This window comes from Perognathus longimembris, chromosome 1, assembly GCF_023159225.1.
Source record: "Perognathus longimembris pacificus isolate PPM17 chromosome 1, ASM2315922v1, whole genome shotgun sequence".
In the NCBI taxonomy this organism is placed as follows: Eukaryota; Metazoa; Chordata; class Mammalia; order Rodentia; family Heteromyidae; genus Perognathus; species Perognathus longimembris.
Genome location: NC_063161.1, coordinates 35793663 through 35816185, shown reverse-complemented (window position 1 = coordinate 35816185; position 22523 = coordinate 35793663). Strand labels below are relative to the sequence as shown.

At 40.7% G+C, this 22523-nt stretch overlaps 1 protein-coding gene across 1 annotated transcript in view; it reads left to right on the top strand.

Moving 5' to 3' along the window:
• The first annotated feature begins 6427 nt into the window (after positions 1 to 6427).
• Positions 6428 to 22523, top strand: part of Kcnmb4 (potassium calcium-activated channel subfamily M regulatory beta subunit 4) — a 41856-nt gene continuing 25760 nt past the window's right edge. The window contains exon 1 of the mRNA XM_048349794.1: positions 6428 to 6765. Within this exon, the coding sequence (XP_048205751.1) occupies positions 6430 to 6765 (336 nt within the window). The 5' untranslated portion in view covers positions 6428 to 6429. The remainder of the gene's footprint in view (positions 6766 to 22523) is intronic.

Sequence of the window (22523 nt, the reverse complement as noted above, 5' to 3'; positions counted from 1 at the left end):
GTCCTGGGGCTTAGACTCAGGGTCTGAGCACTGTCCCTGGCTTCTTTTTGCTCAAGGCTAGCACTCCACCTCTTGAGCCACAGCACCACTTCTGCCTTTTTCTGTTTATGTGGTGCTGAGGAATCAAACCCAGGGCTTCGTGCATGCTAGGCAGGCACTGTACCCCTAAGCCACGTTCCCAGTCCCTACTTAATTTAAAATAACTTACCCTCTAGTTATATAATTCTCAGAACTAATATGCCTGAGACTAACCTGTGGGGTGTTAATCTCCATTTTAGAGCCTAACTTCAAACATGTGGATGTTCATCGTCCTTTTGTGCTGGTCCTGCTTGAGGCTTTTGAAGTCCTTTTGTGCTGGTCCTGCTTGGGGCTTGGGTGCTATCTTTAAGGTATTTTTGCTCAGGGCTAGTGCTCTGCCCTTGAGCCACAGCTCTGCTTCCAGTTTTTTGGTAATATAGCAAAGAGTCTCACAGACTTTTCTGCCCATGCTGGTTTCAAACTGTGATCCTCAGATCTTAGCCTCCTGAGTAGGATTACAGGTATGAGCCACCAATGGCTGTTTTAAACAGATGCTGGTTTTCAAAGTCAGTGGAGAAGTCAGGAATATAACAAATTCCCAGAATCATCTTTGAAGCTATTGAGTTACACAAACTGCACTTTGCCTACAGAAAAATCTTCAGATTCTGATGAAATTTCAAGTTAACCTTGGAATAATTTCTTTGTGCTGGGGGCATTTGTTTGTTTTGTCCTGTGACATCCATTGTTTTAATTCAGTGACCCTATTATTACACTAGCCTTTATTAGCAGAACAAGAGGAAAGCTGAATCTATCCCTCAGCATAAAACAGTCATTGTTTTTGCTAGATTTTAGATTTCTAATCCAGTTCGCCTTCCTAAAAACTACTAATGGAAATTATTATCAATTTATTCATTAATTGGAAGCTTTTAAAATCCATTCTCTAGTTATGTAAATTCAATGAGGTTTTAATATTCTTTATCTCCTTAACAATAAGGACTCAGTACTCAGTAAGAAAGTTACCTGTGTAACATAGCTTTTTGTCAAACATTTATACGACTTACTGAAAAAATCATAAAATTCATAATGGTGTTATCCTAATTTTGTATCTTAAAAACTCAAACCTTAAATGGCATGTGATCACCAGTTGGCACATGCTAAAACACTAGCTAATAAACTGCTTATTAGGTCTCCTGAAGATGTTTATATAAGGTGCTTGCAATGTTAAAAGTCTACTCAGATTGGATGGTTCATGCCTGTAATCCTCGCCACTTAGAAGGCTGAGATGTGAGGGTTGCAGTTTGAGACTTACCTACAATTAACCACCAAAAAGGTAGAAATGGAGCTGTGGCTCAACTGGTAAAGCCTTAACCTGAGCAATAAAATCAGGGACAGCACCCAGTCCCTGAGTAAGCACACACACACAATGTCTATTCAAGACCAGCCAAGAGGCAGACTCTGTCCAGGTTAGAGGAGGTTTACTGAAATACAATTGACTTCTAGGCCATGGTGTACTGGCCTAAGTACATTAAAGATTTATTGTAGCATCTTGTGACCAGGGTGGGCTACCATATGCCGATCTCCTTTAAGTTGGAAAATTTATTCATATTGTTTTTTTTCTCAGAAAATGTTGTAATCTCATCTTCCATTTTGTTTCCTTTGCATATCCCCAGTGCTCATCGCTAGCTTCTATCATTCTCCTTTCAAGGATTGGAATCTTTTAGGGAATGGAAGTCCAAACCAGTCTTTGGCTACTGTCTGCTGGTTTGGGTCATAAGCCTAGATCAGGAATCTCTTGCCTTGCTCTATCTCTTGAGACATCTGAGATCCCAGGTCATGATGGATCACAAGGTAGTTGCATTCAAGGAGGAGCCATTCTGTGGAAACAAAACAGGTTGGGACTAGTGAATAAAAGCAATGAACAGAAGTAGAGTAAGATTCCCCCACTGATGATTTGGCATCCAGTTAGAAAAGGTGAAATAAAACTGGCTTTAGGTATTAACTGAGTTCATTAAATAATAATTAACGATATTAGCTGATGAAAACAAATCAGTGTGATTAAGAACTGGTCTCCAGCTGGGTGCCCTTGGCTCACACCTGGAATCCCAACTACTCAAGAGGCTGAGATCTGAGGATCATGGTTCTAAAGCCACGCTAGGCAGGAAAGCCTAGGAGACTCACTCCACTTAATCACCAAAAAGCCAGAAGTCTAGCTGTGGTTCAAGTGGTAGAGTGCTAGCCTTGAACACAAGAAGTAAGAGGACAGCTCTTAGTTCAAGCCCTGGGACAGGTACCCTCCCCCATTTCCCCCACCAAAACAAACAAAAAACCCACAACAAAAACCTATCCTCTGATTCTGCAAAAGAATTACACGAAATATATATAATGTTTGGTAACTTGCATCTGTCTTTGACCTAAGTAAGATTTACCACATAATTAAATTTAGTTTTCCTTCCAGGCCAGCTTTTGTAGTGCACATTGAATATAACTTCAATAATAACATGTAAAAGTTCTTTGAACATTTTAGGAGAAAGGCTTCAAATTTCAAGGGTTGTATGATGTTTACAAGTGATTGAGTTGGCTTGATTCTTTTAGAAACCAGCCCTCTTGATATTTATAATAGAAAAACTTTCAAACTATCTTCAAGATTAGACATCTCAACAAAACATTACATGAAGGAATGACATAGTTTCATCTTCTGTATAAAAATAAAGATTTGGGACAGCCAGAATGTTTCAAAGCTACCTTCAAATCTGATACATACTGAACATTTATTTTAAGATGTGGCTTTAATTACCATATGTAGCTGCATGGAAAGTGGGCTGCCTCTGGGTTGTGATAAATATTTCCCTTCCTAAGAGACTTTATTTTGAATGTTTACTGTCTTTAAATAATATTCATGTATTTCATACTTACCTCTATTACATAACATTTTAGCTTTGATTTTTTAATGGATATTATGCTAAAATGTTCAAAGATAACCAGATTTCCTTCTCATCTGAAGTTTTGTCTGTTTTTTCAGTTGTGTCTATAGATTACAATTTTAAATTAAAAAGGCAAATTAATTGACTTGTGAAAAACTATTTTGAATACAAATTCTATCAAGTGAAGATGAGAAAAATATTTCCCTGGCTTTTATACATTTGTGATGGAATTTATGAAGAACAACAAAATCCATTATCCTGAAACTGTTTTATTGAGTAGCATGGAAAAAAAAGGTACAGATTTAAGTTTTAAAGAATGTTAAGTGGGTACGCTTTCCAAACTCCAATTAATTTTTTTTCTGTTGGTGGTGGAGGCGAGGTAAGGGCAATACCTTAGTATCCTAAACCTTATCACAAGAGAATAGTGGAGAAACTGAAATGTAAGAAAAAGCATATTATGAGGGACATGAGAACCATCTTCCTGCATCTAACTAAAATGGAGTCTTTTGTAAGGTTTTATTCTTCACAAGTTTCTTTATCTTATGTGACATGAGAGCATAGACTAAGGACCATTAATTGCATGGTTGTTAAGACAAACATCAATGTATACTAGTTACTACTTCCTAATTTTTAAGCACCCTGCCCAAAATAAATAAATGGGTATACTCGATAGGAGTTAATCGTTTTCCATCCCTGGAAGGCAAAGGCTAGAAAAGCTCTGATCCAATTTTGTCCACGAAGATAGAATTTTCCTATACCCTAAGTCGTTTGATATTTTTAAACTGTATATTACTACTTTCAATCTAGTTTAAAATTTTAATGAGCCACTTGAAAACTAAATACAGACATTTAATCTCTCTGTCCTCCATAAGTCAGTACTATTCATTTACTATGCATCTGAACAAGAGCTGTTTTCAATGCAAATATGATTCATAGTAAAAATTAAACTGCAGGGCCATATTAAGTCATTAGCTCCAGTATCTTGTACCTACTGTCCCCTTCATAAACTTTACAATAGTATTCTGGCCCATCCTAACTATCTTTAACTATAAGTATAGACATACTTTGTGAGTTCATTTGAAAATGCTTTTGCTTTTACACTGCTTTTATTAATGAATATAGATATTTGTTATTTATTATAGGACAGTAGAAAATGAAGACTTGTGATCTCATGTAGTCTCAACTAATAAACTCACTTTTCCTTTCAGGTAATATAACCCTAACAATTACCTTTATACTAGCAGAGAAAGAAGCAATGTAATTCCTAGGTAAAATAATTTTTCTAAAAGTGGTCTCCCCCGGGGTGCAGGAGGCTCATACCTTTATACTAACTACTAAGGAGACTAAGATCTGAGGATTCTGATTCCAAGCTTGTCGAGACAAAATACTCTTCAATTAGCAAAAAGCCAGAAGTGGAGGTATGGCTCAAGTGGTAGAGCACTAGCTTCCTAGAAAAAAATCCACTTAAGTTTCTGAGGCCCTAAATTCAAGCCCTGTACTGGCAAGAGAGAGGCGGGAAGGGAGAGAGAGAGGAGAGAGAAGGAGGAGGAGGAGGAGGAAGAGGAAAAAGAGAGGGGGAGGAGGAGGAAAGAAAAGGTTAAGTTCTGTTAAAACGTTAAAAGACTAAGAACAGGATCTTCTGGATTTGGAGGTTTTCCAAACCCTGCAGGTTCTTAATGTATTCAGAAAAACACAAAAATGGCTTAAGACATTGCCGTCTTGTGATTAAGCTTCGTTTTCCCCTTGCTTGTTAATATTTGAACCTAACACATGACTTCAAAATGACGCGGGAGAATTACAGTGGAAAGTCAGTACTAGCTAAGTAACACTTGACGTCTAGGAAAAATAAGCATGATTCCGTATTTAATATTCATCAGGAACACTGAGTTTATTTGGGAACTGCACTAGAAAAATATCTATATTTTGAGAAGTGAGCATTCTGACTTCAATCTTCAAAGGGTGTTTTGAAATAGTTCAATAGTTCTCAAGTTTGATGTCAGATATTTGGTTTGGTAAAAGGCAATTTTAGCTTACAAAAATTATCGAAAAGGAATAAAGGCTGAAGTTATTATGCACGATTAGGGTAGGGAGGGAAGAAATGACGGGAAGCATTACAAAAAAAAAAAACAAAAAAACGCTGCTCTAAAAATGGTACCTGTCCCAGAGTGGTTTGCAAGCCGCTGTCACCTCGCATGGCGCTCCCAAGAATGCTCAGGTACAAATCCCAAGGGTGGCAAGATTCTCGAAAGAACAAAAATAGAATTTGTTCTCGGGACGCCTGAAGCTGAGGGAGTTATGATGGGGAAAGTTACGTCTCTCCTGAGCTGCAAGCCTCTCCAACGGTTTCCTTCAGCCCAAATCTAGGCGAGGTCGACGGCCAGAGAGATACCTAAGTTTCCCACGAGGTTGTCCAAAGACCCAGGCAGCAGGTGGCCTGGATGTTGCTAGTCGCCAGATCCCGTCCTCACCGGGCGATGCCGCCGCAGCAAACTGCACCCCACTCCGCTGAGCGTCTGGGTTCGAGACGGCGCCGCCGAGCGCGCGCGCGCGCGCGCGCTCAGCTACGGGAATGCCGGGGACCCCGTGGTGACGGCGTCCCACTAAGGCGCCGCGTGGGAACCTGCGGGGTAGCGCCCCCACCCCCACCCCCCGTTTCGCCGCTAGCCGTCCTGCCAGGCGCCGGTTGCCCTCCATCCTACCCGACCACCAGTGCCCGCTTCCCGGGAGCGCCCGCGGCTCTCCCTCCAAGGAGGCTGCCCAGTACCCGTGTGGAGTTCACCATGCCGCCGCGCCACGTGCTTCGCACCCCGGTTCGCTGCGTGTTGAACTTTCGCTCGGGTCCGCTGGAATGATCTTAAACCTTCACTTCTGATTCCAAGAGCACGTCGCCTCTGTTCCCGGTGCCTACCCACGGGAGCCTCCCCCGGGCGGGGCGAGGCGGGGCGGAGCGGGGCGGAACGGGGCGGGGCGGGAGGCCCCGGGTCACGGGCGCCGGGGGCGGGGCCGAGCCGCCTCCCGCGCGGGGGAGCCCCGGGGCTCGCCCCAGCCCAGCCGCTCGTCCCCTCGGGGCGGGTACTCCGCGAGTCCGCGGAGGAGCGGCTGGCAGGCGATGGAGCCCGTGGGACGGGCGGCGCGTGAAGGCGGGGTTGGGGAGGCGGGGAGAGCGCGGGGGCGGAGGCTGGCCGGGGGCGTCGGAGGCTGGAGCGCCCGGTGCGCTCCGTGCGCCCCAGGGTGCAGGCAGCTCTAACGCGGCTGCTGCACCGGGGACTTGGGGTGGCGGCTGGGGCTGGGGGCGCTGCCGCCGCCCGGGGCGTCACCGGCCTCGGCCCCTTTGTTCTCGCGTGCTCCCCCTCGCCGCCCACTCCCCTGCTGTCGCGCGGCGCCGGCGGCGGCGGCGGCGGCGGCTCCTCCCGCCGGAGGCAGTCGGGCTGGGCGCCGGGGGCGGGGTGGGGGGCGGGGGGAGCGCGCCAGCCGCCGAGAGCGGGGGGCGATGGCGAAGCTCCGGGTGGCTTACGAGTACACGGAAGCCGAGGACAAGAGCATCCGGCTCGGGTTATTTCTCATCATCTCCGGCGTCGTGTCGCTCTTCATCTTTGGCTTCTGCTGGCTCAGTCCCGCGCTGCAGGATCTGCAAGCCACGGCAGCCAACTGCACCGTGCTGTCGGTGCAGCAGATCGGCGAGGTGTTCGAGTGCACCTTCACCTGTGGCGCCGACTGCAGGGGCACCTCGCAGTACCCCTGCGTCCAGGTCTACGTGAACAACTCGGAGTCCAACTCCAGGGCGCTGCTGCACAACGACGAGCACCAGCTCCTCACCAACCCCAAGGTAAGGACGCCCCGCGCGCGCGCGCTCGCTCGCTCGCCCCGCTCGTGCCCTGAAGCTCCCGCGAGGGACGCCTCGCTCCTGCAGAGCTCTGGAGGTTTGGGGGAGTATCGGAGTTAGACCCCCGCGAGGCGGGGTCGGATGCTGCGGTTGCTAGGGGGAGACGGGCATCGCGCGGGCTGTACTCCGGTTGGGAATGAGTGCGCCGGGTGGGGCACCTTTGAGCCCTTCGGGTGCCTTCGTGCCCCGCGCCTCTCTTTATAATGCCTATCTAGCCTGTACCCGGATTTTCAGGCCCAGCGTAGGTCCAGCGTCTCCAAGGTTGGGTTTATTTAGACAGATGCTAGAAGCCGAGAGAAAGTTAACTTTCACTTGGATTGAAGACCTTAGGCTAAATCAGGGATCCGCCTACTACCACACATGGGCAGCCCAAGTCCGAGTTTCTGACCGCCTGGACTGTGACGGAATGACCTTGCTTGGGAGGTCGACAGGGTCTGTCATCATAGCTCATCGGAATCCACAACTCCTTGCCTTTTACCCCTAAGTAGACGTTTTTGATTTGAGGTCTAAAGATGGGGGCGGGGTAGGGTGCTGGACACAAGCCTGGAATCAAATGAGAAGTTCAGTGCAGGTGGCGGCGGCGCGAGTGGGGAAGTGAGGGGACCTAAAGGGATAGAAGGACCTTAGAGAACATTCTGTGTCCTGGGGACCACCAAGGAGCCTTATGGGCAACAGTAAAACTTGCTGAAATAGAAAACTCTCAGTGAAATGCACTAAAACAACCCTTTCGTGACAATTTTTGATATCACAAGCAAGAGAAAAAAATGAAAACACACACACACACACACACACACACACGAAGCCTGGTTAGAACTCACAGGCTGGAGAGCAGAGAGGGCGACTCAGAAATGTTCCCAGTGGAGCAAAGCGCTTATAAAAAGCTGTGTCCTCGCTCCTTGCACTAATTGAGCTTTGTAGCACACCTGCTTCTGCAAGAGGGGTTCCATTTCTTCCCTTGCACTTTCCCACTATGTTTGTCCCTTAACTGTCAAAGTAAAGGTGTGTATATGTTTTAATGTTCCCGACTCTTGTCCTCTTTGTGAGGGTCTTGCTTGAAGACCAAGCAGGAAACCAGTCCAAAAGAAAAAAAATGAATCTTGTGTACACAGGAAAACTTCCGATGAAAGGTCACAAAATACGTTGATACGTTGATTAATCCAAAGAAAGAAAATCTGGATTGCTATTTTTGAAGCATTTAAAATAAGCATGCCATTCCTCTACAGTAAAAACCGTGCTTTTGTCTTTTAAATAGAAAATTTCTTAAATCTGGAAATTAAAAATAAACACGTTTTAGGAGTGGAGGTGTGGATCAGCAGTGGAGTGCCTACCTAGCAATGAAACTGAGTTCAAACCTCAGTCCCACAAATAATAATAATAACAACAACAACTTTGAAAACCATGAGTTATTACAAAAAAAAGTCCCTGCTAACAAGTGAAGATTTGTCTTAAAAACAAAGGTCATACAAAGGTAGTAAATATGAGAATAAGAAATATGAGAATAAGAAAGAAGATTTAGAAACATTTTTCTGTTTTGTTGGGGGGAGGTGGGCTTCAATTCAATCCCTAGGCAATATCCCTGAGCTCTTTTGTTCAAGGCTACTGCTCTACCACTTTGAACTAGAGCTCTACTTCCAGTTTTTCAGTAGTTAATTGGGGATAAGAATCACAGACTTTCCTGAGGGAGTCAGCTTTGAACTGCCATCCACAGATCTCAGCTTCCTTGAGTAGCTAGGATTACAACTGTGAGCCACAGCCCAGGTCTAGAAACAAAGTACAATATAATGTTTAAGCTCTTTAGCAGAGTGTAATGTCTCCAAGATAAATATCGTAAATTAATCTGCTTACGGCTTAGGAACTTTAAAAAAGTAATGTTAGGGTTTTATACACATTTTCATGACTTATCAAAAAAAGCTTGCCATGCACTAGTAAAGACTTTTAAATTACATAGTAGTTCATCATTTAGGAGTTATTATAGTTGGTGAAACATTGCTAAATATTTTAAAGTAGTTATTTCATTGCTAATAAATACACAGATACAAGTAGGTGGTTTCTACCTACCTAAGGCATTGGCAAATTAGAATTTACGAAAAGAAAACTTGCTCAGAATTTCTAAGCACTGGGGGATCTGGCAGAGAAAATAAATTGGAATCATGAGGACATTGATTTTTGCATTACTTGGAAGCAATCATCATGTAATACTAAGATTCTCTCTCTTCTTCACTCATAATCTGTCCCCCCTCCCCAGTCCCCATGCAGAACTTGGCCATAGTTGTTTTGAAGAAGTCTTTGAACAATTGGTGTTCTATAAAGTGAAACATTTAGGAAATGACAGACCTAGAAAATGATACATTTATTCTACAGAAAGTGATCCATCAATTTAGACAAGATTTTTTTCCCCAGCCAAACCAATATACCTCTCTTTATTGAGAGTACAATGTTTTACAGCATTTATGGGACATAAATTTGTTCTTTCCCATCATCTTTCTATTTTTTATCAATTAATTGCTCAATCTGGAAACTTTTGCAAACAGTTGGTAATGGAAAACTTTGATGCAGCCAAAATACTGTGGCAGAGTCAAGTGTGTAAGTAGATTAAATTCTCATAGTGCCCTTGCAATTACAGTCCTCTTGGCCCGGTCTTATTGCATCTTGGCTACAAAGGTCTTTTCTGTGCTTTACCTTACACTCTGATTAGGGGCCTAGTTTCCCCACCTCTTCGTTTAGCATCACAAATCACAACAACCTTCTACCATCTTCAGAACCCACCATAGAAACCACTTAGGAAATGACTTAGAAAAATAGAACAAGCACATTTCCTCCTCCCTTGAGTTTGCTGCATTAATTACAATAAAAGGAAGAGAAGGGAAAGACTACTACAAACACATAGCTTGTTAAGCACTAGACTATTAATGAGGATACTGATCTTTGACTAATAACTTTTAAAAAGTATTTTGAAGTCCTATTCAGATTATTTAGGTTTTGCAACCCATTCTAACTGTGAAAGCAATCACTGGATCTAGTTGTATGAAGTATTATACCAGTCAACGAATTACTTGATTAGAGAAGTGGTCTATATCTGTTCTATAGATTAATCAGAGCAAAATCTGAATTATGAATCAGCTTCCTCTTTGTCAATTCTCTTTGTGACTCATAGGTGTGCATCCATAGAGTTTTGGTCCTCAACTATGGTACCAGGAACTTACCTAGGAAGTTCTACAAGTGATTCTAATACGTATGCATGAGATGAACACCTCTGTCTTGGAATATGTCCTTGTATACTTTGTAATAAAACCAACATCAGAGCCACAAAGAATTTGCTGTGGCTAATGATTGTACTTTTGGGTTAAAAGATGTTGGTACTACTCAATATAAGGTGTTGGTATAAAGAGTTACTCAAGGAAATTATGGGAAAAAAAGAGATGATTGAAATAAATTTATAGAATTCCAGATGCTTGTTTGTGCATCTAAGATAGATAGATAGATAGACAGAGAGTTAGGTGCACACACACATCTATATATAATGAGTTTTATATACTCTCTTATAGTGGGACAGGAGTGGGTGTTTAGAGATTACTTAATTTTTGTTTTGATTGCTTTTTTTATTTCCTCCAGTAATAAAAACCTAGAAACAAAGTTTCTAGGAAAATAGTTCTCTACACGTGAGAAACATTTATCAGAGAGAAGAAAACTTAGATAGGACTAGAAAAAACTATGGGCTCAACCTATGTCTTCCGAGATGGATGTACTTAAAGAGGGGGCACTCTATGACTTACATTCATTACGCAGGTGGCACCCTTCAGACTCACATTGGCTTACCCTACCTCACATACAGCTGAAACATGGTGATTTCTGACACCTTTCATATGCAAGTTCAATTTGATATGCACTGTGTTCAGAAGCTCATAATAACAAGCCAAGCTGAGTTATGACCACGCTCCGCTGTCTTTATGTCTCCATGAAGAAGTAGTTTTCCTTGACCATTTTTTCTTTGGTGGTTATATTAAATAATACTTGGTATGTACATAAAATTCAGTTAAGCAAATAATTTCTTACCATTGCTTATAATCAGAGAACTGGGCAAGAAGCTAGAAGTAATTCATTTAACAACACACAACTTGGTGCTATGCCTGCTTCAAGGTCTTCTTGTACAGTTTATATTTTGTCAGAGGATAACAGATAAGCAATACGTTTACAATGGAATGTCATGGAATAATATATGGGTAAGGGAAATTCAGATAGAGTAAGAGTGTAGACTGTCCTGGGGGAAGCAAAGTGCTGCTGTTTGGACAGGATGCCCAGGGAGGGGATACCATTTACCTTTATGACATTTATCTAAGAGTAATTCAGTGGCTGAATAGGATATAAGATAGATATTCAGAGGCTGAAAGGGCTTTTAAAACAATGAATTGTGTGGCTATCTGGAGAAAAAAAGAGTCCACAGATTTAACCAATAGCCAAGTACAAAGGCACTGAGTTTTTCAGGTCTGGGTCACAGAGAGCCAGATGTAGAACACTGAAAGGTAAGATTAGCTATAACTAATAACAAATTCAGTAAAGTTGAAAGATAGAAGATATAAGCCCAATATACAAAAATAAGTTATAATTTTAGACACTAGCAACACAAAGCCATCCAAAAATGAAATTATAAAGCATTCCATTTGGAATAAAGTTCACAAAACCAAAACAATGCAGTATCCTGTAAACTACTAAACAACACTGACCAAAATTAAAGTAGATACATGGAAAAGGCATTCTTTATTCATGCATCGGAAGACTACTTATAGTTAAGATGGCAGTATTCCTAAATTGATCTACATACAGATTCATTACAGTCTCTAGCAAAACTCCAGCTTGAGTTTTTTCTCTATAAATTGACAAGCTGATCCTAAAATTCATATGGAAATACAAGGGACCCAAAATAGTACCCAAAAAAATTCTTGAGAGAAGAGAATTCAACTGGGAGAGATATTTCCTTATTTTAAAACTTACAATGAGATAACAGCAGCCAAGACATTGTAATACTAGTATGAAAACAGATATACTGATTTAGAGAAAAAAGTTCAGAAATAAACACATAACATTATGAACAGTTGGTTCTTTGACAAGAGTTTCAAATCATTCATCCAAGAAAGCACATTCTCAGGCGATGATTCTCCAGTGACTGGATAGGTACATGGAGAAAAATTGTCCAATGGCTGGATAGGTACATGGAGAAGAATGACTGTCATCTTGTATTGTATGTAAAAATTAGCTGAACAGGGCTTGTGATCAGGCCTAAAGGTAAGTGCCAAAACACATGTAATCCAAGGTCATCAAGATTTATACCTTAGAAAAAATACATATAAATCTTGATGTCCTTGGATTATAAAAACACAAGCAAGCAGGGACAAATGGTTGCATTGAACTTAAGAAAACTTGAAAATACTTGTGCTTCGAAGGACACCATCAAGAATGTGAAAAGATAATCACAGAGTGATAGAAAATATTTGCACATTGTAGATCTGATAAGGTGACATTTTTCAGTGGGGGAGCAATTCATCCAAGAACATTATGCATATGCAGTGACCCAGTAATCCAGTAATCCTGTACCTGACAGCACATCCTTAGGGGAAAAATAATGTAGGGTTGAAAGATATATCTACATATTTATAAGCATCACACAATATTGCAGAACATCTGAAACAGCTTAGATGTCTGGTAGTAAACTGCCATTTGTATAATAGTATGTCTGCCATTAATGTATATCACAAATGTATATGTTAATAGGTGAACACATATAATATGATGAAATATTATCTATTAAATTTACTTAACAAACATACCATAAGAAGTGCTTGGGAAGTTGAAGCAGGAGGATCAAGAGTTCAAAGACAGGCTGAGCTCAGACTATCCCTGGCTTAAAAATGGAGGTAGGAAGGGTGAGCAAATGCAATCATTATTTTCAATGTACATTATGTAAAAATTGAACTACATAACTTGAGGCTAGGAATGATGAAGGAGGAATGGGAGAGTGACATTAATCAAGAAGCATTGTACTTATGGAATTGAAACACTGATTTTTAACTGTACCACTCCTTAATGCTTTTTAAATAAAGGAAAAAGAACTTCATAAATGAGAAAAGAGAACTTAGGAACCTTCTCACCAACTTTATTGGTAATTTGGAGACAGAAAATTCTCTAGAAAATTATCGGTAAGCCATCAATCACTTCAGCAGGTTTTTCTGGGTCCTGCTGTGTGGCAAGCACCATTGTGAGTGCTGGGAATGCTCTCAGAGGTGACCAAACCCCTGTGGGGTTGGAGCTCCATTCTATTGCCATCTTTGGAAGTGTCACTGGGTGCTGTAGTAGAGCTTAGAGCTCCCTAACTTTGAGCTAGGCTGTGCCTTCTTCGTACTCTGTCCCCCAAGCTGAGCCTGGTATCCATGCATATCTCCCCATGTGAATGTGATGCTCTGAAGGTCTCACCTAAGTCAAGGTCAAACTTTGCCCTTCAGTGCTTGTCAACTGACATTTATTGGATATTACAGAGCAGCTAGACAGGAAATTCACAACACAAATTTATGATATTAATTTTTTACAAGGCTTCAAAATTCTGTCTGGAGATATGCCGGGTATCTCTAAGCAGTGCAAAATTACTGTGTTTGCTTTCAGAAAGATAAATCCAGATATGAATACCCAGCAAATTTTGTTACCAAAGAAGTGCTTTTTAAAAAAAATATAAAATCAGAAACAAGAAGGGGAAAAGAAATACAGATACAGGGAAAGTTAAAATAATTCCAGTTACATACTTTGATCGATTCTGTACCAATAAATTTGAAGCTGCTTGATTTTTTTAAAAAACTATATTCATAATAACAATAACAAACATTCATCTAAGACTGTATTTGGGGGCAAACGTAAGATACCTCTGACCCATACTTGTTTTTGAGTTTTTGCCTCCATATTTCTAATTAGTAGGCTCCCTTATGTGTGTGTGTACACGCATATATATATAATATAATACAAAGTAATTATATAAAGTGTATGTGTGTATATATGATATATAATATAAAGTAATTATATATATGATATCTAGTCTGCCTATGATAGAGTTCTTTAAAGATTAGTGATTAGGTTCTTTTATACCATTCCACTCCACATCATTTTTTCCTTCTTTAATTCTTTGAAAAGGATTCTATCCTACCTTTTGGTTAAAGTAATAGAGTTCTGTTCATCTCTGTAATTTTTTGTTTTTCTTAAACTAATAATCCTTTTAATTTTCTTACTGCCTTATGTTCCTTTCTCAACATTCTCCCACAGAATTATGAAATTCTTTTGTATATGTTTTTATATGGCCATTTACAGTAAACAGCTCTTTCTTTCCTCCTCCTCCTCCTCTCTCTCTCTCTTTTCTCTCTCTCTCTCTCTTATCCCCTGAGACATCTCTAGACCGTCTGCCAAATTAACTGCACCTGAGGCCAGCTGTGTGTATTCTGTGTTGGGCATCCTGTGACCTTGTATCCATGCCTCCCTCTTTCTTAGTTTATTCCTCCTCCTCTTCATTGTTGTTGTTGGAATACATCCTCAAGTAGGTTACTGAGAAAAGGTGCAAGGGAAATACAATTTTTAGATCTTATGTGTTGATCAAAGTTGGGTTTTTGCCGGTCCTGGGGCTTGAACTCAGCGCCTGAGCACTGTCCCTGGCTTCTTTTTGCTCAAGGCAGCACTCTGCCACTTGAGCCACAGCTCCATTTCTGGCCTGAGGTGGTGCTGAGGAATCAAACCCAGGGAGGGCTTCATGTATACAAGACAAGCAAGCACTCTTGCCACTAGGCCATATTCCCAGCCCTCAACGTTGTTTTTCTGAGGATTTAACACACAGTAAATAGTTTAATGAAAATACATTTTATTATTTGTTAGCCAGTGTCTACAAATTCATGTTGGGCTGTACTTTCAGTATTGTTCTTTCAATAGAAATAAATAATGAGCTGTTCTTCCCAAAGTTATGCTCATGAGCTCAGTGTTGTTGTTGTTGTATCAATTAAAGTCTTCACATGCCCCTAGCACTCCACAGTTTTGTGGTAGTAGCCAGACCTAGATGAACAACTATACATTGGGACAAGTTGGGGATGGTGGTAGTGCCAAGAGAGGAGGTGCATTGGGAGCATGAGCCATTTCTTTATGAAACTAATCTGCCCACAACATTTGCTTCATTCTTGTAAATTCCATGCTTATATTTTGATGAGATGAACAGCCCAGTACTCTATGGATAACATGACGTCTTGATGTTCAGGCATTAAGATTCTACTGGACCACAGTAACAGATCAGAAGAATAGTCATTTGCCAAAGAAAGCACAATTTGCTTTATCCTATCAGAACTCTTTGTGAGCTTCATAGGTGTCCTGTCTGTCACAGACAGCTGGAAGTCACTGGGTCACAGAGGTGAGTTGAAGTGCCTTCCTGCTCTGTGGCCAGGAGCAGGCTTTCCTGCTCGGGATAGCACTGACAGCTGGCAGGGTTCTGGGTTACTCAGTAGATGGGTCCCAGTAACAATCCCAAATGTTGATATGTATTTCTTCCAAAACATAAAGAAGCCCAGTAAGCATTGTTTTAAAGAGTGAAAAGTACAATGATTGGTTTTCCATTTTGGAGGAGCATCCAGAAATTATTAGATAGACCTCCCCCCCCCCCCCAATAAAAAGAAAAGCATCACTGAGGTAATAGAACCTTGAATTTCGACGTTCTCACACATCTGTATTTTACCAAGGACTCTAGGACACTTTGTACTCCCTGATTTCTAGGCCCAATCAGCACAATATCAGCATTGTACAATGCTATGTTCTGTGGGCTGATGAGAGAGAGGGTCAAGGTCCCTGCAGACAAGAGCATAACAGAATCAATGTCGTCTTGAGTAAGACGGTACTGCCTGTGGTGCTCGTATTAGCCAGATCAATAGCTGGTACCAGAGGTAAGCTCATTTGTTCCAATAAAAAGACTGTCTCTGAAACAGTTAATGAAAGTAGAGTCATAACTGATTCATTCAACAGTACGGTCATTGTCTTAAGATTTGTGTGCCTTTTTCCAGAGGCAAATTAAGTAGGGATGAACTAGGAATGTTCACTCCTCTTACCTGTGTGACTCCCCTAGAGATGTAAAATTGTTCTGTCCATTTTCTATTTGGGGAAAGATTGAGTACTGTCAGAGTCATCCACCCACTTACTTTATGGGTAGGAAGGTCAAAGTACAAATTAGGACAATTGCTGGGGGTGAGTGTTTGTTCATGCTATATATCTACATAGGTAAAGCAACTCTATTTCAGGATCTGTAGTGAAGTTCGTGATTCGCAGAGTCTGTCATGATACAGACTTGGATGAAACCCCATTTTCGTCTACCCCCATGTGTTCTCATTGTGAGTACAGTCACATTTACAAGCCCTCACAGAGTAAGCAAAGAGCCCATCTCCGAGTATGCTAGATGGGTACCTGTCCCATCTGTGTGGTTGCTCCGGAAAATGTCTTCATGTTTCATTGGAGAGAATTAAAAGATTTTCATCCAGTAGGCACTGGGTTCTACAACAGGGTCTTCCTTCATGAATGAGCAAACCTTTCTTCCATACATGCAAGGAACTGGGATTATATGAAGATCCATGCCTTACCTCTCCTTGAATTCACTTTACCCAAACTTAAGGTATGTAGATTCAAGAACCTTAGAGGATTGTCCACCTATTTCAGTCCCTTGAGTGTCTAGTAATATGTTTGTCACTGTGAAAATCCTTGTGGATCATACTGCTTTTACTAAGTTCACCAATTCTGAGAATCAGAGGTTCAGGTAGAACACAGGACAGTTTATCTCTGGTCCCTTTTACCTAAGGTCCCAAAGTCTAGAGCCATCAGAAGGCACATTGACTCATATCAGTCACTTGATGCTGGCTACTGGCTCAGGCCCCAGCTCTTTACACAGGCTTCTCCATATGCTCTCTCTGGTGAGTTAGTTTGGGCTTCTCAGAATGGAGTTATGGTACCAAAGACACGCCAAGTGATACAAGAAAAACTTTCACTGCCATCTAGCCTTGAAAGTAGCATTATTTCAGCTGCAATGGTGTAATGACTCATTACCCATATTCTAAGAAAGAGTATGTAGACCCTCCCCCTCTCATGAGTACCACCAAGTTATAGCATAGAGTGTGGAAGATAAAAAATATATGTATATATACACATATATACATATACATATGTATTGGTGCAACTGCCTGCCAGAAACAGAAGCATCAGTTTGTCATCACTGTCCTTTTCTGTGGTACGGAACTTGTGGACAGGTTAATATTTTAATTTCTGTATAGCTATACAGGAAATGCACATCTGAATGTGAGCCTGAGCATTTAATAAAATTTTATCTTATTTCAGTGTGCAATACAGTTATAAGGTATTATCTGTCTTCTTGGGGATTTAATTTTGCTGCTTAGGATTGAAACCAGGCATGCTGAACATACATTCTATTGAGCTGAATCCTCAACCCATCTTCAAGGATTGAAAATTATGACCATGAGCCATTAAACCAATTTTTATGTGTCCAATTATGCACATTATAAATAATAACTGTTGAACTTTATCCAAATGAAACTGCCCCATTTTGATCTATTTCTATTTGGACTCAGCTTCTATTTTTGGCACAGTTGTGTTTGTATTTTCTAACTTTAAAACTAAAGGAACTATTTTTCTCTTGAAGGTGGAATATCATTCCATACTCATTTTTCACAATATCATCAATCATAGCAATCTTCATAAATCCAGAAGTTAAGTGGCTATTATTAAATTTAGCAGCTGAAGTAGCAAGAGACTTGGTAGAACTACTCTCTGGGTAGTGAGCAACTCTCCCAGAAGCATTTGAAGAGAGAGGAGCAGTTCTTCAGGAAGTAGTAGGTCAGACCATTTGGACATTTTCCCATGCCATCTCCAGTGTCCCATCTCCTTCAAGCATATTAGATGATTCAGTCTTTCTGGAATATTTGCACAAGTTTTTTTGTACATCCCACTTCTTGGAATGTCACTTCCAATATATTCAGAGGCAAATTCCTATAACTTTAATGGCCCAACAGAAAATTATCTCTTCTGAGAAGTCCTCTCTCCCTTGTGGCCAGAATAGTCCCTTCCTCAATTGTGATCACAAACACTTTGTATCTGGGCAGCAATTACTATACTTTATGGTACTGGGGAGAGGGAAGGGGGAAAGGGCATAAGTAAGATCTCATCTTTGTATCCTAGCCAGTACTCAGCAACCAAGAAGGGATTGTTATGTAAATGATCAATTATTAAAAATCTGTCATTCCACTCACTGTAGGAGAGCTGTTCAAACTGCTTAAATAGATCAAGCTTCTAAGAAAGTGGATAGTGTGTGTGTGTGTGTGTGTGTGTGTGTGTGTGTGTGTGTACACTGAATCTTGAACTTAAGACATCACTCTCATTTGACTTTTTCATTCAAGAATGGTGCTGCACTACTGGAACAAGACCACTTCTTCCAGCTTTTTGCTGGTTAATTGGTGATGAGTCTCATATACTCTTCTGCTTCAAACCATGATCTTCACATCTCAGCCTCCTGAGTAGCTAGGATTATAGGCATGAGCCTGTAATATCACCAGGTCAAGGGCAGATGTTTTTGACAAGCAATCCACATGGTCTGTAGAACACACATTAAGTAATATTTGTCTGAGGTGGGGCATTACAATGTTCTTTATTTTTTTCCTGAGGCTGTTCTCACCAATAAGCTCCAAATGCTTCCATTCCTAGCCTTGTTTTTACATTTTCTAAGCCATTTATTTGACCTTCACATTCTTCCATAAGATTGCTTTTATTTAGCTTTCAGATATACACATTCTGGAACCTCCTGCCCTAGAATTTAATTTTTTAGTTGATGAATAATTTTATATGTGTTTCTCCAATTAACCTACATTCACAAGGACTGTGTGTGCGTGAGCATGTGTGTATGGGCATGGCATTTGAAACATCATGAAGTTTATAAATGGCTTAATTTTTATTTGACAGAGCCTTTCTGATAATATGTTTATGTCATCAAAAATGCGAAAGTTACAACCATAGTGGGCACAGGGATTTTATTTTATTTTTATTATTATTATTATTATTTTTTTTTTGGCCAGTCCTGAGCCTTGGACTCAGGGCCTGAGCACCATCCCTGGCTTCTTCCCGCTCAAGGCTAGCACTCTGCCACTTGAGCCACAGCGCCCCTTCTGGCCGTTTTCCGTATATATGGTAGGTACTGGGGAATCAAACCGAGAGTTTCATGTATAGGAGGCAAGCACTCTTACCACTAGGCCATATTCCCAGTCCTCAGAGATTTTATTTTAAGTGAAGGATTATGATATGAAATAACCTTGTGTCCCAATAGAGAAGTATTTATTTTCTAACCAAATATTTGGAAAGTATTTTATAAACAAAATGCATTGTATTATTATGTCCTTTAGTTCTATCATCCCTAAGTTAAGAAAGAAACAGGAAGAAAATAAAAAAAAATCCATTTCTGTTTCTTAGAAGATACCTTCCATAACTAGGCACTAATGGCTCATGCCTGTAATCCTGGCTACTCAGGAGGCTGAAATCTGTGGATTGTGGTTTGAAACCACCATAGGTAGACAAATCAGACTCTTATCTCTAGTAACCATCAAGAACCAGGCATGGAAGTATAGTTTAAGTAGTAGAGATCCAGTCTTAAGAGGAAATGCTAAGGGAAAGGAGAGGCCCTGAGTTCAAATCCCAGAACCAGCACACACACAAAAAAGAGAATGCGAATGCTTAACATAGAATCCAGTGCCTAACATAGAACCAATATTTAGTTAAACAGACCACGTGTTTTATGCAATAATGTTTTAAAATGACTCATAAGAGGAAGAAAGTGGATTCTGCCTACTCTGCCCACATGATTGAAATGCAATCTTCAAGACACTTATGGCAAAGAGCCCACTCCAGAACAGTTCTATTAAAATATAAACTCATTGTGCAGTCTATAGAAGAATGCTATTATAAATCTTGATAAACCCTAAAACAAGACAATGGGAAAACAGGTAATACAGATTACATAATGAAACATTCCACCTCAAATGATGATAGTGTCTATTCTTAATCAATTCACTAGATACCTTCATGTTATTATACTCAAAATAGCTCATTCCAATCCATCAGTATTGTTCCTGAATTTAAAAGTTAACAAACTTTTTCTGAAAGGAGGCAGTAAGGAAATACAGTTTTTTTTAATCAAATGCTTGCTTGTTTCTCCTAAGCTTTTAAAGAAAATGTCCTCATTACAGACAACAGAAGACAGCTCTGACCCAAGTGAAGGTTACTGGAGTCATCATGTTAGAATTTGGGAAATGCTGCCTTTGCAAATGAAAAATAAAATAAGTCAGAAATACATGAAGAGATTTCTCCCAAGTGAAAGCATCTTCTTCTTCATAATCAAAAGCATTGTATCTATCCATTTACCTAAGTGAAATTGCATATGTGGCACCAGAATCCAAGTTGAGGCAGGTAGAACAAGGGAAGACTTAAAATTGAGTTTCTCAGAGGATAGAGGGGGACTGCCTCAGCTTGTCAGTCCTCAAGAGGACTACAATTCCATTCCAACAGAAACTCACCATTAGGTCTCCAAGAGCGAATGTAAAAGGCAGGACATCCTCTTAGCTCCAAACTAGGGAACTCCATGGAGATAAAATTGGCAGGTTGTATAGGAAGAAATTTGGAAGGTAATGTAGGGCAGTGTTAGGAATACTCTGCTGTCTGAGTCCTAGATTTTCTATTTGTTATCATAATTTGCCATTGTGAAAAAAATGCTTAAACCACTTTCATGCAGTATCCTTATTGATATCATGAGGATGATTATTTGGGTTAATGATTAATGAGATGCTTGATATATAGGCAAGAGGTTGTAGCTATATTGGTGACAGTGGTGATCATAATAATATGGGAGAGATGATTGTTGATGGCCTCTCTGTTGATCCTTGTGGTGGAGTTTCTACCAAGCCTGGGAAACCATCAAGCTTGAATAACTTAAATAGGAAAAGAGTTTGTATGACTGAATTTCCTATTTCTTCTAGAACACGGCTTTAAAATTTTGTTTGTGATTTGTTTTAAAATTCTGGCAATCTACTACCTAGAATTGAGAAGGGATCTAGGGAAAGCATAAAATTAGCTTCACAGAAAACTTAAAGAAAAATTAACCAGAGAATTGAGATTTAAGAAAATGAACAATATTTTTAAGAAGATAAAGTTTAGACTTAAAAATGTTTCCCTTTTGAATTGGATATTGGTGGCTCATACTTGCAATCCTAGATACTCAGGAGACTAGGATCCACAGGACTGTGGCTTGAATCCAGCCCAAGCAAAAAAGATCTGTGACTGGGGGCTGGGGATATAGCCTAGTGGCAAGAGTGCCTGCCTCGGATACACGAGGCCCTAGGTTCGATTCCCCAGCACCACGTATACAGAAAACGGCCAGAAGCGGCGCTGTGGCTCAAGTGGCAGAGTGCTAGCCTTGAGCGGGAAGAAGCCAGGGACAGTGCTCAGGCCCTGAGTCCAAGGCCCAGGACTGGCCAAAAAAAAAAAAAAAAAAGATCTGTGACACTCCAGCTCCAAAATAACCAGCACAAAGCAAACTATCAAGCAAAATAACCATGTTTGAGACATGGCTGAGATGGTAGAACATTAGCTGTGAGCAAACAAGCCAAACAAGTCAAGTAAGCATAAGGACCTGATTTCAAACCCCAGTACAAAATTTCCCTTTAAAAATCATGTTAGTTTTATAAAGTTGCTAGAGCATTATATAGAGTATTATTTAACTTATGATGCTCTTTGGGAAGATTGCAATTCATGAAAAAAGAATGTTATTAATTCATTCAGACAGCATTTTTTTTTTTGTTGGTTGGGGTGCTTGAACTCAGGACCTGGGTGCTGTCACTGAGCTCTTTTGCTCAAGGCTAGTGCTCTGCCACTTTGAACAACAGCACCAACTAGTTTTTGAGTGTTTAATTGGAGATAAGAGTCTCACAAGGACTTTTCTTCCTGGACTGGTTTCAAACTGCAATCTTCATCCTCCTGAGTAGCTAGGATTACAGGTGTGAGCCACCTGCGCCCGACCAGACAGCATTTTTGAATCCCCATTACCAGATGCCATCCTCAAGGCAAAGGTACAGAAAAGAAAAATAACAGTCCTTGTTCTCAATACATGAATGAACTAGCAAGGCTAACATACCAAGGTATGTGATTTCAACCACGATTCTTGCGGCTGCATGAGGGAGGGACAGGAGAGAGGATCAAGAAAGAGAAGCCTTTCCAAAACAGCAAATGCCAGACCTGACAGGAATTGGGGGAGGGGGAAATTGAGGTAAAAGGACATTAAAAAGAAAGAAACAGCCTGTTGTTCCAGGTAGGTGAATGGGACAGTCAGTGGAAGACCTGGGAAGCAAGTTGTCCCAGGATTATGGGGGTGGGGGCAGCAGAGATCAGATTATGAAGATTGTTTTCATGTTAAAAGATTTTAATTTCACCAGAAAACAATGAGAAGATATTAAACAACAATAAAAGATCCAAATGAGTGAGACTCAGTTTTTTCCCTCTTTAATATCAGACATCATGGTATTCATCTGAGAATAGAGTATGTGAAAAATCTCCAGACTCTGGTTCTAGCTGTAGAGCTGACAGAAATCTCAATTTCCTCA